Source organism: Glandiceps talaboti, chromosome 6 (genome assembly GCF_964340395.1).
Source record: "Glandiceps talaboti chromosome 6, keGlaTala1.1, whole genome shotgun sequence".
Taxonomy (NCBI): domain Eukaryota; kingdom Metazoa; phylum Hemichordata; class Enteropneusta; family Spengelidae; genus Glandiceps; species Glandiceps talaboti.
In genome coordinates this window covers 15,059,634-15,078,091 of record NC_135554.1, presented here as the reverse complement: position 1 = coordinate 15,078,091, position 18,458 = coordinate 15,059,634, and the positions used below count along the sequence as shown (strand labels likewise).

The 18,458-nt window shown below is 35.9% G+C and overlaps 1 protein-coding gene across 1 annotated transcript; it reads right to left on the bottom strand.

Moving 5' to 3' along the window:
* Positions 1 to 7,474: 7,474 nt before the first annotated feature.
* Positions 7,475 to 18,444, bottom strand: LOC144436098 (AP-1 complex subunit mu-1). Its single transcript, XM_078124783.1, has 10 exons — positions 18,280 to 18,444; positions 17,284 to 17,440; positions 16,337 to 16,404; positions 15,487 to 15,617; positions 14,404 to 14,548; positions 13,280 to 13,406; positions 12,515 to 12,657; positions 11,657 to 11,887; positions 9,232 to 9,357; positions 7,475 to 8,483 (listed from the first exon to the last, which is right to left on the bottom strand). Exons 1-10 carry the CDS (start codon positions 18,319 to 18,321, stop codon positions 8,385 to 8,387), a joined length of 1,269 nt encoding a protein of 422 aa, XP_077980909.1. The 5' UTR covers positions 18,322 to 18,444; the 3' UTR covers positions 7,475 to 8,384.
* Between the last annotated feature and the right edge of the window lie 14 nt (positions 18,445 to 18,458).

Sequence of the window (18,458 nt, the reverse complement as noted above, 5' to 3'; positions counted from 1 at the left end):
ATATTGATTTATTGATTTATTGCATTTTCATATTGCAGTATTTGTAGAAGTTTTGGTGTGTTACCTACTTTGCAGCATTTGGCGATATTAATATATTTATGTCTAAATGATTATCCATGGCGTTCTTATCTTTGGCAAATTGCCAATGGAACCGTACTGATGCATATATAGTATCGGGCGATGGGGCAGTAACAGTTGATGACGCGTTGTTGATTACATGACTTGTCAACATTTATTTACAACAACTAATTTTAGCTTTTATACCCGCAATTAATGACTTCGCGTGAATGTATCTAGCCCAAGTATGGCAATGTTTGATGACATGAGCTACTTGTCAATAGATAGTGTGTTGTTAGAACAATATGAACTAGTGAACGGTTCAAACAGTATGAAGAGTATATAACATTCATTGATAGCACAATGGTTTCGATGTACACATACTTAGTATTGGAGTGTTTTTGCTGAACTATCTCAAGTCGATGGAATTGGTCTGGTATATTTTGATGTGTCTTCGTTTCCCCTTTGCGAGCTAGAAAAGTGAGTGTGGTGATGAACGCAAATCGTTTGAAGGATTACAAGTTTCAACATAACTAAAGAAATAAGATGAACACGTGCAGGAAACTCTATACACATACACGTATTAAACTAAATATAAACGCTATTTCAATTCTGGCCAGCCACAGTACATGCCGGAGTATGTTTCGGACGGTGCCGTAAAAGAGAACTGTGGTTTACGACGTTGTGATTTCAGAACTTTCACATGTTCAAACGTAATACAAACTTACAGGCACATTCACGCACGCACGCACACACACACACACACACACACGCGCGCACGTATGAACGCACACATACGCAGACACTCACAAACAAACAAACAAACACATACACACATACATACATACATACATACATACATACATACATACATACATACATACATACATACATACATACATACATACATACATACATACACTGTATATATATATATATATATATATATATATATATATATATAAATTATATATATATATATATACATATACATATATATATATATATATATATATATATATATATATATATATATATATATATATATATATATATATACACACACACATATATATATATAATTTGCCCTTTGTATGTTTGTTTTGGAAACCTTGTGATATCATACATAAATACATAAACAAAATAAGTGTATCCAATGGGTTTATTTTTTAGGTAAATCTTAATTATATTAATTTTCATAAGTTTATATCTATGACCATAAACACTGAATTTCACTCCAGCAAGGGTTTATGCTTTGACAAAGTATAATTATAACACTGAATAATGTGTACTTCTTTGAAATGTATTTACAACGTGGATTGGTTATGCAATGATCAGGTTAAAAAAACTGTTTTTGTTAGAAAAATAACAAGTTTTACCCAAATACATAATGAATTTTCTACTTGCGATCGTCAATATTTCGTGGTGCCTGGTAGCTACAGTTTGCCTAGTATACTTCCTCATGAAAATTCATTAGATAAGCCATCTTTGATTTATGCAACAGTACTGAAAATACTCTTTGCCTGCAATGTTAAAATCAAAGTAAGAATTTATATTATAAGCATCAAATCGTTGTAAATGACTTACGTTTTATTAAAGGTTTATGGGTCCATGTAATTTCAATGCAATACATATACATTCAGTAAATGACATTAACTCCTTGTCCACTTTTTGTAAAATCAAAATTAAATCAAGGCGATTCTCCGTCAGCTGTCCCTGCAGGTGTTGTTTCTCTTCGACATGGAGCATTTATTTTAAACAGAAATTGCTTGATGTATTTTCTTATATAATTTCCCATTATTCGTAATCCGATCTGTGCAGTATTGAATAAAGCTGATAATATCATGAGTCCGAAGATAATGGAGCACGCCATGGCCACTGGTTTACAATATATGAGGAATTGGCTATCACCCCTTTGCAGCACGTAATCACCAAATCCTATGGTTGTAGCGGTTATAACACAAAAGTATATAGATTCTAAATACGTCCATTCTGGTTCAGTAACCCAGACAAGCACTGAAGCTAGGAAAATATAACAGAAGAATATTAAAGTCAAAATAATCAACGCTAATGCTTCCTCCTCCTCGCAAACTTCTTTTTGACAGTGTGGACAACGTGACGTGTCACGTGACACTGCTTTCAATTTACCTGAATCCTTATCATTTTCATCCGGTATGTTTTGTAGCGAAGGCTTCCTCACATGTCCTACGCACACTGCATCATTTTGAATGTGCTGCGTTTCTTCGTCATCTCGTTCTTCTTCAATTAAATCTTGAGTATTAGTTTGAGTGGGGCTGTGCATTTGGCGGAATTCAAATATTTCTTCGTTTGTAAGCCACGGTGCGATATCATACACCCTCTGTGTTAGATGAGGTTGTGTGCTGTCATTCACATGGAGTGCTCGATGGTTTGAAAACCCATCTTGCAATCCGATATCATGACTGATTCCTCCTGTACAATCTTCAAGACCTAATGATTTCTTATCCCTCACATTTGCCCTTAATATCCAATTATCCTCAATGACAAAAGCCGAGCCATTCATCTGAGACAATACTACAGCGGCTGCGATCCTCTTTTTCTTCAATAGTTTTCGTCTTTCCTGGTAATATATAATCTTCCTTGCTCGTTTCCTTGCCCAAGTTGCAATACAGTCACCAAGATTAGTGAGGAATAGTAGGAAAATTGGTATCCCGAAGACTGCATACACCATACTGAATACTTGTCCTGCTTCTGATCTCGGCACAACATGGCCATATCCTGAAATATAGTGTGTACCGAAATTAACAAAAAAAAAGTGTAATCAATTTTGTCACAACATAGAATTTAAAGGGACACAGTTTGTCACTTTACAGTCTTAAGAAATCACTTTTGTTTTATATCAAATATTATTATTATATCATGTCTAATTGTTATTTTAAATATATTGAATCTTGTCTAGCAACTGACAGAGCTCTGCTGCTCGTGTTAGTAAGTCTATACATAAAGATGACATCGTGATATAATTTGTAGCAGTAGGGACAACTAAATTGAGAATACCGAGGAGTCTTGATTCGCAATCCTCATTGTGAAAGATCTTTATCTCACTATGTTGATTCAGGTTGATTCTAAATATAAGATTTAGTATGTATTGGGTTTCTGAATTTCTTATACGGAGTTAGTCAACAAAGGGGTCATAATTATATTTTGTGAATGTTCAATATCCAAGGACAGCTGTAACTGAAATGATATATAGTTTCATCTTAATTTTTGTTTTTCTATTCATTGTGTGTTGTACTGCCTTCAGCATGCATGGGTGCCAAATGATCAAAATGGATCATCACTATACATCAAATTAAACTATGTTGTCGAGTGAATGGGCAGGTTTGATTAGTTTCACTATTTACCAAAATATGTAAATCCGGTATACACAGTACCATTAATAACTAATATTGACAAATTCAACTAATTAAAAGATTCAACAGTTTTCCAGCAAAGTGTGATGGTGTCAAATCTCTGGATGAACTATTGCCAAGCTACAGTGATGTACCCCTTCTATGGAGTACACTGCTATTATTACTATTAGAAATACATCAAAAATCAACAACTTCAACTAACGCCTTCTACATATCTATTCTCCAGAGCATTTTAACTTATAGCGCCTTTGAACTCTACATCGTAGTGGAAACTGGTGCTTTATCAATTCACCGATTGATCAATCGACTGACTGACTGACTGATTGATTGATTGATTGATGATCAACAGGCAAGTATTAACGAAATTAGCGAAAACTTGCAGGTATTTGAGACTTCAATTATAGAAAGTCAAGTATGGAGTAATATTTATATATTGCATAATTAATATAACATTTCATAGTTAATATTTCAAATGTTTCACTTGCTAAATGCTCTGTTTAGTGTAATATCATACTTACCTATTGTTGTTATAATACTCAATGATAATACATATCCCATAAATAGCTCCCATGTGTGTTCATAGTCATAAAGTAAACCGTTAAAACATTCAGTCTTCAATGTTTCATAATACTTAGCAAACCCATTTTCCAGTTCCATAGATACGTTAACTGCATCCAAACTATAGTTGTTTCCTACAATTTTGAGAACTAATTCATCAATGATATTTTGTTTAGTACGGTCCAGTTCATGGTCAACTTCGTTTTCGTATGCTGCCTCGATTCTCCAAAAGACAAAAGCTCCTAGTAACAGATATCCAGCAACCAACACAGTCAACACAAAGGATGTCAAATATCCACCAGACGTACACGTTATCCTAGTGTCGTGACCCAACTCAGTAAGACCACTTATTGTAGAGTCTCGCCTTAAGATTGTAGATGGAGTGTTGATCGCCATATTTTGAGAAAACACTGCCTAATACCTGCACGGCAGAACTATGGTAATCTTCTTTCAATTGCGAGTGTCATCCTCAAAATGTATCACCTCGGCCTTCATATCTATCTCACCTAGGTATAATAATTATGGAAGACACGTGATTAACCTATCGTATATATCCTAAAAGGTACAGCCTCTTCTTCAATTGTCATCAAGACAAATGAGAGAAATGTTCAGGTATGCTCCTGAAAACGAACGTACACTGATATACCAGTTCAATCCGAGTACATATATGTTTGTGTTTGTTCACAACAGACAACAAAGTGAACATACTTACCAATTACAGCTCTTGCAACATTTTGACATCATAATACTCATATGCATATTCACAATCCCGGCATTAATTGCTGAAAATGGTTGGTTAAAAAAACGTTGATTAGCGATTGAGCAAAGCCGATTAATATTCCGCCGTTCTATGTTTATATTGACAATATTTGAATATCAGTAAACAGGGTAGCTATGAATATGAGTCAACAATATAGATGGATTGTGTCCATCTCGAGGTTTAGTTTTTGCTGTTTAAAAAGAAATGCCATTCGGATTCAATTGTTACCATTGACTTTTAACCATATGGGATACACAGTAAGAAAAGTGCCGTCATATGATATGAATTTGTCCTTGTTACCCGAACACTGTTAGCCTGTTTGTATAGAAAAGAATTTATTTTCGCACTCACCTCTGACATCAGAATAATGACTTGTTGAATAAAGGCGATGGTATTTTTAAAAGTAAATCATCACTAATATCGACAACAATTAAAAGTCTTAGTTCAGTCATAGAGGTAATATTTTCAAGCAATTTGTATATACAGTGTAAAAAAAGAATGAAATGACACTTTGTATGCCTTGTTTTAAAGAATGCATAAACATTACGTAACCATTTGACCAGGGTCACCTGGACCGCAGAAATTAAAGTCCAGCGATCTTCAAAGGCGGTACCAACCCTGGATGTATGACGTCAGAAACATAAAATAATACTTTGTAGTCTTTATTTTTTTATATGCATCCATCTAAATCATAAATGACTGGGATATTTCTAGAATGACATACCCGTAAAGTCATAGGCATATACATGTTGATATTAATCTAACAGTTTGCATGATTTGGGCTAAAATTACTTAACCACATTTCATGTAAATAAATGATATTGTTTCAACTACGCTGAGTGCAGTCCCATTGTTCGAAGGTAGTAAAAACGAACTTGAAATTATATTCATAATACCGAAAGTTTGCTATATGGGATAAATGATACAAGGTCAAGGGTGAAATTAATATCATTGATGGAAGTGTCGTTACCCTAAACCATGTGGCGTCAGAAAAAAACGTCACGATGAAAGACAACAGTAAGATTTAGGTATTTATAATTATTGCAATATGCTGTATATCAGAACAAGCTTTAGAATTGATAGCATGGTTATATGTTATACCATGCAATAATTAGCATACTTCTAGGGTACCTTGATATATTCTTCTTTTAGACTGACTTTTGCAGATATTTTGTAGGCTCAACTTTTATTTCATTTTTTCGGGTTTGATTGAAGGAAAGAATTTAATTAGTTTTAAAATGCAACTGTGTCAATCGCTGGTAGGGTTAGGTTGCATTTCATGTAAAGGCAAGGAAGGCTGCAAGGGTTGTGTAATTTGGAAGACCCTGGTTTAGTTAGTACACCATTTATATATAATTGTTATGTTAATCAGTAATCGTTCAAACCTTTAAACTCTGGAGTTCGCGCGAGTTGACATGGAAACGAATCGACAATTATCAGCCTGAATTCATAGGGATTTCTTTCTTTTGGTGGACAAAACAAACCAGTAGTTGTCAGCATTTTTTTCTAACCTCCCCAAAGTTTATTTTTGTCGTCACTAAACCATCAGCTGGAGGTTACCAAAGCGTATTGATCCGTGTATGCTAATTGTCTAATATTAGTCATCTCACGTAATATTGCCTGGTATTTTTTCTTCCCTACGACCACAAACGTGTTGGACAGCAGTGTCGCTGTACAAAGAACAAGGTGATGCTGAACGCGCATCATAAACATCGTACTAGTAAAAGACCCAGATAATTCGGTGTGTATATATGGGTATGTATGTATGTATGTATGTATGTATGTATGTATGTATGTATGTATGTATGTATGCATGTATGTATGTATGATTGTATGTATGTATGTATGTATGTATGTATGTATGTATGTGTGTGTGTGTGTGTGTGTGTGTGTGCGTGCGTGTGTGCGTGTATGAGTGTGTACTGCAGAAATTACCGAATTGTTCAAAAGGCTAAATAAAAGATGCCGCCGCCAACGAGTCTGACCACTACTTATGACTATACAGTAACAGTCAGTAACTTTTCAATGAAACATTAATCCCCCCAAAAAACCAAATGATATAGCACGCTAATCTATGAAGATAACCCAAATTTGGGTATTTGACCTTGAAAAACCCTTTTCATGGTCATAAATTATCAGTGATAATATGGGTGTAGGCACTTAAATAGAGTCACTACATATACCCCCAAATTTAAGTTATGATGCATGAAATTTATCAACAAATTAATCACAAAAAGAGAATGTGACCTTTATGCTAGGTTTGAATGAAATCGGTTGGTGCCTGCCAGAGATATGAGGGTAAATACACAAACAACAAATACAGCTGCCATTGAGCCTTATTTGACTCAGTTGTAAAACAAAGTGGCGTGCATATGTCTCACATAGTATGATACCTTTCTGCCAGGTTTGGTTGAAATCAGTTGGTGCATACCCGAGATATGAGGGTGAACACACGCACAGATGGATGGAACCCAATGTACAAGTCCCCTCCGGGCGGCTGATAAAAATACTGTATACAAACTTTGAGGTTCAGCTGACACACCACCCTCCCTATCTCCCTCCTCCCTCTCTCTCTCTCTCTCTCTCTCTCTCTCTCTCTCTCTCTCTCTCTCTCTCTCTCTCTCTCTCTCTCTCTCTCTCTCTCTCTCGTCAGTAAAAAGGTGTAAACAGAAACAGAAACACACACCCTAATTAAATTTTCCTTTGATTTATTTATAATTTCGTTATGATTTATTTGAGAAGTGGTAGATTTCTCATAGAAATGTGGAGAAATCCTTTGAAAAGAACTTGACAGTTTTCTATGCATCTCATAGTTATCCCTTGTAATTCTTGAAGTATACTGGTACATAAATTAAGACATTTATGATACAATGTTTATCACATTCCTCATACTGAAAATAGACAACTCTGCCAACCTAATACACTACATACTGCGGTCAGACTTCATTTTCTTGACTAAATGTTCAAATGACTCTTCTCTTTTTGTGATTACATAAATAACTTGTCAAAAGTACAAACTATTATATCTTCATTAACAGAGCTTTCTTGATATATCCATGCATTTGTAATCCTAAGTTGTAACAGTATGTGCCTCTAAATTACTCTTTATCAAGCAACATGTCCACAGTAATAGCTGTCACACTGCCCTCACAGTAATACATGTCATACTGCCCTCACAGTCTAGTTGCAAAAAACCCCATCTTTATTCTTTGTTTACTGGAGTTTTTTTAATTCACATATTACAAATTTCACACTTTGGGTTTACGACCTTCAGAACAATCTGTTCAAAATAACTGTATAATACTTGAATATTAGCCAGTGAAAATAAGCTGTATTTGGGTCCAACCTGGCTGTCTTCTTCATAACACTGTTTTTTATTTGGATAAGTGTAAAGCATTCTACTTTGCAGTGTTGATATGACAGACAGATACTAACTTGTACAACTTACTTCGAAGGGGGAAAGGCTATATCTACAAGGGGAGTTTAAATTATAATTAGTTAATAGTCATGATTCAATTGTAAAAATGCTCCACTTTGCTGTCATTTCTACAAGAATAAAGACACATGAATCTTTAGTCTAGATCTTTCATTATTTTGTTGTCTGTCTGTTCTTCTTACTAATTTGTTCTGATTTGGTAGTCTCCATTCTGTGTGATGTAACGTACCCATGGTAACGCTTGGTAACCTGACTTCTCAATGATCTTCAAATAGCGAACCTACAATGGAATGTAACAATGTTATAACAGATACAATACTTAACACACCCTATAGCTGTTTTATTACATGTTGATATACATGGAACCCTTTGGTTGTACCCCCCCCCCCCCCCACCCTTCCCTTTTCTGTTACTAACATTGTGTTACTACCCCATGCAATCAACTTAGGTGACCCTGGTTCTCATTACCTGACAAACCCAAAGTTTCAGCTCCGACACCAAAATAATTTTCACCCGCCCTTACTATTTTGTGGAACAGTGCAAGAATAAGCAAGTGTCTGGACCGTTGATGCCATCTACAGTTATGACGGTGATGACCACAATTGTTCACAAACAGAGCATTTCTTTCATGACAGAAGTTATTCACACAGGGGGCTGAGAACAAGGCTTCTAGTATGTGTTTAACTTATTTTTTCTCCACTGACTTCACATTCAGCATTTCATGCATGACACAGACTTCACATTCAGCACTTCTTGCATGACACAGACTTCACATTCAGCACTTCTAGCATGACACAGACTTCACATTCAGCATTTCTTGCATGACACAGACTTCACATTCAGCATTTCTTGCATGACACAGACTTCACATTCAGCACTTCTAGCATGACACAGACTTCACATTCAGCATTTCTTGCATGACACTGACTTCACATTCACCATTTCTAGCATGACACAGACTTCACATTCAGCACTTCTTGCATGACACAGACTTCACATTCAGCACTTCTTGCATGACGTTGACTTACCTGTATGCCCGATGTTGTAAAGTAAGGAATTTCAAAACGACACTGAATTGGTGGGGTACCTTCTCTTATTTCTCCTTCTACACTAGGCAGACTAAAATGAGCTCTCATCAGATATTCCTTACCACCCTATGGAAAATAAAACAACACAAAAGAATTACTGGAATGTAGTTGAGACATTGTCTGAAATAACAGGCATCACTAGCACCCACTACTGGCACTAGTGACATAGTCTGAAACCCCAGACATCACTAGCACCCACTAGTGACATTGTCTGAAATATCAGGCATCACTAGCACCCACTAGTAACATCGTCTGAAATATCAGGCATCACTAGCACCCACTAGTGACATTGTCTGAAATAACAGGCATCACTAGCACCCACTAGTGACATTGTCTGAAATAACAGGCATCACTAGCACCCACTAGTAACATTGTCTGAAATAACAGGCATCACTAGCACCCACTAGTGACATTGTCTGAAATATCAGGCATCACTAGCACCCACTAGTAACATTGTCTGAAATAACAGGCATCACTAGCACCCACTAGTGACATTGTCTGAAATAACAGGCATCACTAGCACCCACTAGTAACATTGTCTGAAATAACAGGCATCACTAGCACCCACTAGTGACATTGTCTGAAATAACAGGCATCACTAGCACCCACTAGTAACATTGTCTGAAATAACAGGCATCACTAGCACCCACTAGTGACATAGTCTGAAACCCCAGACATCACTAGCACCCACTAGTGACATTGTCTGAAATAACAGGCATCACTAGCATCCACTAGTAACATTGTCTGAAATAACAGGCATCACTAGCACCCACTAGTAATATTGTCTGAAATAACAGGCATCACTAGCACCCACTAGTGAAATTGTCTGAAATAACAGGCATCACTAGCACCCACTAGTGACATTGTCTGAAATAACAGGCATCACTAGCACCCACTAGTGACATTGTCTGAAATAACAGGCATCACTAGCACCCACTAGTGACATTGTCTGAAATAACAGGCATCACTAGCACCCACTAGTCACATAGTCTGAAACCCCAGGCATCACTAGCACCCACTAGTGACATTGTCTGAAATAACAGGCATCACTAGCACCCACTAGTGACATTGTCTGAAACCCCAGGCATCACTAGCACCCACTAGTAACATTGTCTGAAATATCAGTCATCACTAGCACCCACTAGTGATATTGTCTGAAACCCCAGGCATTGCTAGCACCCACTAGTGACATAGTCTGAAACCCAAGACATCACTAGCACCCACTAGTGGCATTGTCTGAAATAACAGGCACTGCTAGCACCCACTAGTAACATTGTCTGAAACCCCAGGCATCACTAGCACCCACTAGTGGCATTGTCTGAAATAACAGGCATCACTAGCACCCACTAGTGACATTGTCTGAAACCCCAGGCATCACTAGCACCCGCTAGTAACATTGTCTGAAACCCCAGGTATCACTAGCACCCACTAGTGACATTGTCTGAAATAACAGGCATCACTAGCACCCACTAGTGGCATTGTCTGAAATAACAGGCACTGCTAGCACCCACTTGTGTAATCTACCACACCAAACAACAATAGTTTTAGCTTATCTTAGTAAGCTGAATCTACTGCTGTAGTAATAGGGAACTTGCAATCCAGTCTGAGCATACAGTAATACTCAGATGCAAAGGACTATGGGAATATTTGAGGTTATCGTATTACCTAATCTGGAGCTACCGATAAAATAAACCTCCCACAATGGTCAGGGTGACTATGAATTGATCATTTGTGGTTACAAACAATATAACAATATTGTTCATAATACTAATTGATTAGCATTTATTATCACATTTCCCATGATGCAATATTCAACATGGCGGGTTTTGCAAGTTCCCTATTGAGACTGTGGTGTTTTTTAAATGTCAACATTTTACATCATACCTCAATACCTGGTGATAATAATCTCAAGGCTTACCGAGTGTGTTTTACCCAAGTCTAAGATTCTCAATGGTTAAGGCAAAAAAAAAAGAATTATTTCTGGTCAGGTCATTTTGTCTAAAGTGGTGTGACAATGCAATCTTTTTTTTTATTCTCAACAAACCTGTCACTAAATCTCTTATTTATGGCAGTTACTGTTCTTTATATTCACTACTTTAGAGCAAGTGTGTATGTGGGGGCAGATGTCATTTGCTTGTTCATGATTGGCTCAACAGTTGTCTTCACTGATGATGGGAGGTTATTTTTTTGTGTTTCCCCCTGTATGTGCACACTACATGGGCTGGAAAAACGTGAAAAAAGAAAAAGACCAGTGCAATAGTATTTAAGTGATGCACGTGTTGACCAGAAACCATTCCTGTTTTGTTTTGCCTAACTGTGATGTCAGCGACAAGTAGATACTGGGAATTATTCCAACATAACTTACTGGGAAAGACTTTATATTCCATAAGACAGCATTCATCTCTGGAATGTATTTACAGCTTCCAATGGTGGTTTTGAACTTAGGTGAGTCGGCATCACTGGGGACTGGTATTATGATCTCTACATTGTTAGCTGTAGAACGACGCTTGAACTGACTCTTTGCTTTCACCATGTATTCCACACGACTATGAGAATGACGTTCTATCACTGATTCAATCCATATCAATGGTTTCACCTGTAAAAATAACAAATTGTAAAATGAATAAACAGTTGTGAATTATTACTGAACCTTACATATTGATGCACAAGCCAAAATTGCAAGTGTCAATCATATTGGTAAGCTGTCAATCAACACTGTTGTATTGCCAGTACTTTTCTTTATCAAACCCTGCAAAACTTTGTCCAAATATGGCATGAGTGTATAAATATGGCATATTTGGTAGATACATCTAAATTTTGCAAATGTGTGAATGTGTTCAAATATGGCATATTTGTTCAAATGTGGTAGATGTATCTAGATATTGCATGTCCACATACAGTTATTCCAAATATTGAGTGTCTAAATATGGGCATGTGTCTAAATATGGTGAGTGTGTCTAAAAATGGCAGTGTGAATAAATATGGTGTGACCTGACCAAATATGGCATTTGTCTCCAAATATGGCAAGTGTGTCAAAATATGTCATTTGTGTCCAAATATGGCATGTGTGTCCAAATATGGTGTGTATCTAAAGTGGTTTGTAGCACATTCAGACACATTCTTACCAAGAAATACTAAATGTTCCGAATGACTGTTTGTTAGATTTGCTGAACTTCAACAAAGTCATGACTAGAAAGAAAGCAAATTATCTACTAAGACTTACATGTGTATTGAGTCTGTATGACATGAGTTCAAATTCACCATCTGGTGGTATGAAAGATATGGTCCTGTCATTTTCAAACCTGGATAAACGGACACACTGATGAAATTTTACATCTTCTAATTCAACTGATTTACTCTTGGTACCTGAAATATAAAGTCATAAAGACCACTATTAAAGCAAAAACTAAAGCTTTCATTCACACCTGTAGACTTATTCACCAGTCTGATGTTCTGATTTGGTCACATGACTCAGCCCTGGAATCATGTGACAAAAGAATGGAATGTGTGAAAGTTGAAAATGACCCCAGTCCCAATCAAGATCAGGTTTCATAGTAGACTTCCTGATATAGACGGCTTCCTTTACACAGCGTTCAAACCAACATTGGTACTTGACACTTTAAAATTATCATGTATGACCTGGGAATAATACTATGACTAAATTATGAAACTTCTGAAGTTGTTGTACTTGGACTCCGTTTTTTTTTGCAAAACAAAAATATCAAAAACACTATCATAAATATTTATCAACTTGTAAACTGCAGTCAATTTCCCTTTTACAATCTTGTTTTATTAAGAGGTCATAAAATCAAAACCAATATGATACTTCTTTTATGTAGAGATGAAAACAAATGGTCTATATACCAGATAAACTTCTTGTGTCTTTACAAACAAATATTTGATTAATAAAACTGTGAACAAATGTAGTAACTATTAAGGAAATAATGTACTTGGTTGTAACTAGTAACAAGTTCAGTGCTATACTTACGTCCTGTATTTTCAAAAAGTATTTTGTCATTTAGTCCAAGTCGTAGTTCTGGCATTCCACTCAAGAAGACCCTCATTTTAATTGCACCGACAATTTCACTACGTAAGACATTGGCATTAGCACTCACCTACACATTAGAAAATGAATAACCCAATACTCACAATATTGGAGGACCACAATGAAATATGTAACATACAACATTTGATCACTTTACGGTTCAAATGAATTAGTGCAAACTATGCGAAGTCTTACCTACATGCTGTGTAACTATACATATTTAAAACACATCACATTACACTTATTGAAATGTACACACAACTGATTGTAAAAAAATCTGTACTTTCAGGAAAAAATACTAGCACAGATGTTATGCACCTGATTATCAATTACTAAGACTTTGGTGTAATCTTGAAAGAGTAACACTGTTGATATTTGTGGCATGTCTCTTGACTCAAGGTACTTCCTTCAAAATATTTTGAGGTGATGGTTACTTTGGGCATTGTTCTCATTGTCAAGGCTTTGTAAATATATCCAGACACCTCATATCCTTGACTATTCATGAACCTATACATACATTTGGTTCTCAACACCTAAGTTACTTTGTTGCCATAGCTGTGGTCACTGTTGCTACAGATATTTGACATGAATTTGAAATGCTTAGATCTTGACAAACTTGTATTTGGTTCTCAACACCTAAGTTACTTTGTTGCCATAGCTGTGGTCACTGTTGCTACAGATATTTGATATGAATTTGAATGCTTAGATCTTGACAAACTTGTATTTGGATCTCAACACCTAAGTTACTCTGTTGCTATAGCTGTGCTCACTGTTGCTACAGATATTTGATATGAATTTGACATGCTTAGATCTTGACAAACTTGTATTTGGTTCTCAACACCTAAGTTACTCTGTTGCCATAGCTGTGGTCACTGCTGCTACAGATATTTGATATGAATTTGAAATGCTTAGATCTTGACAAACTTGTATTTGGTTCTCAACACCTAAGTTACTCTGTTGCCATAGCTGTGGTCACTGTTGCTACAGATATTTGATATGAATTTGAAAGGCTTGATTTTGACAAACTTGTATGTACCTTACTTTAGTGAAACACATTGATGACTTACCAGTAAATTAACTGACTCTACAACATCCAGAAAAACTTCATTCTTTCTGTATTTAATACCCTCTGATCTCCAAGACACAGCATTGGTGACTGCCATTGGTGGTCTTGGTGCTACTTCTAGTTTGTGACCCTCTTGTGTGATATACCTGTATAGTTCATGAGAAATGAAAAATGGATTTTATAAAAATACATACATTAACATTGTGAATCAATAAATTAGATACACTTAGTGAAATTATAATAATATCTTTTATTTATACTGGATAGTTATACAAGTTTTTATAATAAACTTGTTTCCCCAAGAAGTCCAATGAGGGCCGATCCTCATGGGATAAGTGTTAATGCAAAATAAACCAGAGTGATTAAGAAGAACCTGTGTTGTTTGTTAAAGTGAAACTGAACATCACTAAAGCTTCTTACTTACAGAGAGACAAATTTAATCAAACCTAGGTAATGGCTTGAACCCTGACTGCAGTGGTAAGAGGCAAAAGGTGTAGCGACTTGGCCACAGACAACAAGTTGAGTGCAATGTGAAATTGGAAATAAATCTTAGAAGGGTAAACCAAGTGAACACTGACTGAGAGAACACAAACACTATGCTGTATCTTAACACATGCATTACCTTCACCTTACATTTATTGACGCTCCTTGTAAGGTTACAAATCAATTTACATTTGTTTGGTCTCGACACAAATATAGTGAATCACAAGAAGTTGCAATAACTTTTATACTATAATTACCGACATTCATAATTATGCCACTTTCTGAAACCTAACTACTATCTTTTTACAAGTTTTACCAATAAAACATTTTGTTTCAACATTTGATTTGCAACAATATATTGGTAAAAACCTTAAAACAGTAGTGAGTCTGGTATGTCAAAGATATACAAGCTTAAAACGTTGCCTTCCACAGTATGTATCACACTTATTTATATGATTTGTACTAAACCCTCACATATACTGTATAGCCTATGCCATGATTGACTTTCACTTTGATGGAACTGATTTGGGATCATCTTTGAAAATTCAGTTTTGACACCAAGCAAGAAGCGTCATTCAAGATATACTGTGCACATACTTACTCTTGGAGTATTTTACTGTCGGTTGTCTGTGGGTATCCAAAGTCAATAAGTTCATCTAACAATTCATAAATAAGCACAAAGTTATCTCGAATACTTTCCTCTTCTAACTCTTTAAAATATTCACAAAACACCTGAAACAAATAAGATGAGATTGGATAGATTGATTCATTCAAATGTATGAGTAGAATAAATCAAAGGGAAATAATACTTTGTGATTTGATAATAAACAATGGATGTTGAATGAGATAACAATGCATAATGTTCTATTCACTTATACGTATCAGTACCGTGGCTGGGATCACTGCTTGTATTGTGATACGATTACAATAACAGAAACACTTGTCTGCTGACAACATGCTTGGCAACTGAGGCCTGTAAGTCACTTCCACCTAAGTTCTGATCAATACCAACTCTGTACTTATATTTTAAAGTGAATATAACAAATGTATTTTATCTCTCGTAAGGCTTACCATTCACAAGGTACCCCCTTTCCTTATAAAGCTGGAACTCGACCATTTTTTCAAACTATTTTGTAATAGCTTACTTCTCAATATTGTACATCACTAATTAAACAGGTATAATGTCTTTTTTAAAAGTGACAATTTTAGCAAATACATCTCTGGTTGCTTGATGAAAAAAGAATCTCACTTGAAACAATATATTGTATTTATCCCATACTTTGTCAAATAATGAGAAATACAGGTGAAAATGGTCTATATTACTGACAGCTATGTAGGATGACATTTTAGATATGACATCATTTACTTTGCTTACAAAGGCGTATTCTATTCATTTTTGACAGCCTGTGATATTTTGTACAGAATCTAGGCCTCTATTTTGTTCCACTTACCTCAACAATTTTATGAAGAATAGAGAACACCATAGCAACATTGGCATTTTTCTTTGTTGTCGCCACCACTGGAAGGAGTCAGTTAAGGAGAACATGGAACTATAAAAGAACATCCCCCCACACAGGCAAAAATGACACAAACTGACAGATTTACTCATTACCAAAAGAGATTTACATCAATGTATGTAGGAAGGTTACAGCATTATAGATGTCATGTGGTCATTCCTGACCAGCTCTTGAATATAAACATTGTGATGTAATTAAACTTTGACAAACTTTTGGACTTAAGGAAACACAATTTTCAAATCAAATAACAGAATAGAAAGAAAACTGTAAATCTACAAACTTTCAGTGCTATACAGAAGGTCAGGAGGCTTTCAGGATGGAGTACGTCCATGCAGCACATAGGAGGAAGTCAGGAGGGTTTCAGGATGGAGTACGTCCATGCAGCACATAGGAGGAAGTCAGGAGGGTTTCAGGATGGAGTACGTCCATGCAGCACATAGGAGGAAGTCAGGAGGGTTTCAGGATGGAGTACGTCCATGCAGCACATAGGAGGAAGTCAGGAGGGTTTCAAGAAATCTTTTGAAGGTGTCTTAAGTCAGGATAGTTTCAGGACAGGTTCACGACATATTTTAATCTCCATTGCCTTCAAAACTGTTCTGAATCCTACCTCAGGCTCTGGTAGGATTTTTGTGCCACCTAGACAGGGAGGCTGTTATCTATACTACACCTAATTCTTTTTTAACAACCTTTATTTCAATATAGTAATCCATTACACATATCAGTGGAGCCATCTATATGCAAAACTCCCTTTCTTTTTTATTGCCTTCCCTTTACTCCTACAATATGTGAACAACTTGTAACACTTTTCTTGATCTTGTGATCCAGATTTTATAGTTTCTACTGCATAACTAAACTATTCAAGAAACCATGTTAAAGGATACAGTATAAGTTATTATATTTGATGTACATAAATGTCACTGGGCCATGTACAATGATGGGTGAACTTTGACCTTCCTCTTCCATGTCCATCAAGACAGTCATAAACTTATCAATGGATGACATGTCAACATCGCCACGGTAATTGCGGGATATCAACACCTACAAACAAATAGTCAGTACATGCACATTAATACAATAATATCCTATATGGCTAAACACACATCCTAAAGGTACTCAGAATAACAGGAATGAGGTCCGCTCAGAAAGTTTTATCTACATATCAATATCAAAATAATTTGGAAAAAAATGTGATCACCAATGTGAAGAAAATCTTACAATATTTTTTAAAGTCAACAAAAAGGCTACTTGTTGGCTCCTTTTCATGTTTTCTTTTCTGCTTGAGTGATAAAGTAACTACATTTGTACTGATGTGAGTTACTTGTAGTTTCTAAGTGAGACACTTTTGTCACTTCCCATATAGGTAAACAAAACACATCCAACCGACCAATGACTTACCAATATGAGCAACACATTTATAATTATTTTTATCATTTCTTTTTATAATTTTCACTTCAAAATGGAGGGACAGTCGTGGACCTTTCTCACATATAGTCTGTTTCAATTTTTTTTCTTCTAATTTTATTTTTGTCATATATTAATGTACACTGGTTCTTTATGTCTAGGCGTTTGTGTATGTGTATGTGGTTGTAGCTACGTGGCCCAAATATTGAACTGGGAGGATCAGTGTCATTTCTGTCACTTTAACATCCATTTCAATCAACGTAAACGATAAAATCACAATGTGATTTTCGGAAAATATTGGTTAATATTTGTAATCTTGAATTTATCAAGGCTAAGCCCATATTCCACCCGGTAGATTCAATCCAGATTTGCGACACCGCACCTGTAGGCCGTACTGTGCCGTGTGCGACCCAATGTATCCATTCAATGATCATATTGATGTAATTTGGCTACAGAATAAAATGACGTGAACTCACCTTCCCCTTTGTATCGAGGAAAAAGACTGCCGATATGGACATTTTGTATTTTTTGTGCTCAACAACCTTTCAATGTGTAACTGTACTCCGTTTAATACCACCAATTTTACGATACAACGGCGAAATATAAGCGTGATTTACGCTTCCGCAAATCCAAGATGGCGGATAACTGTAAGCAA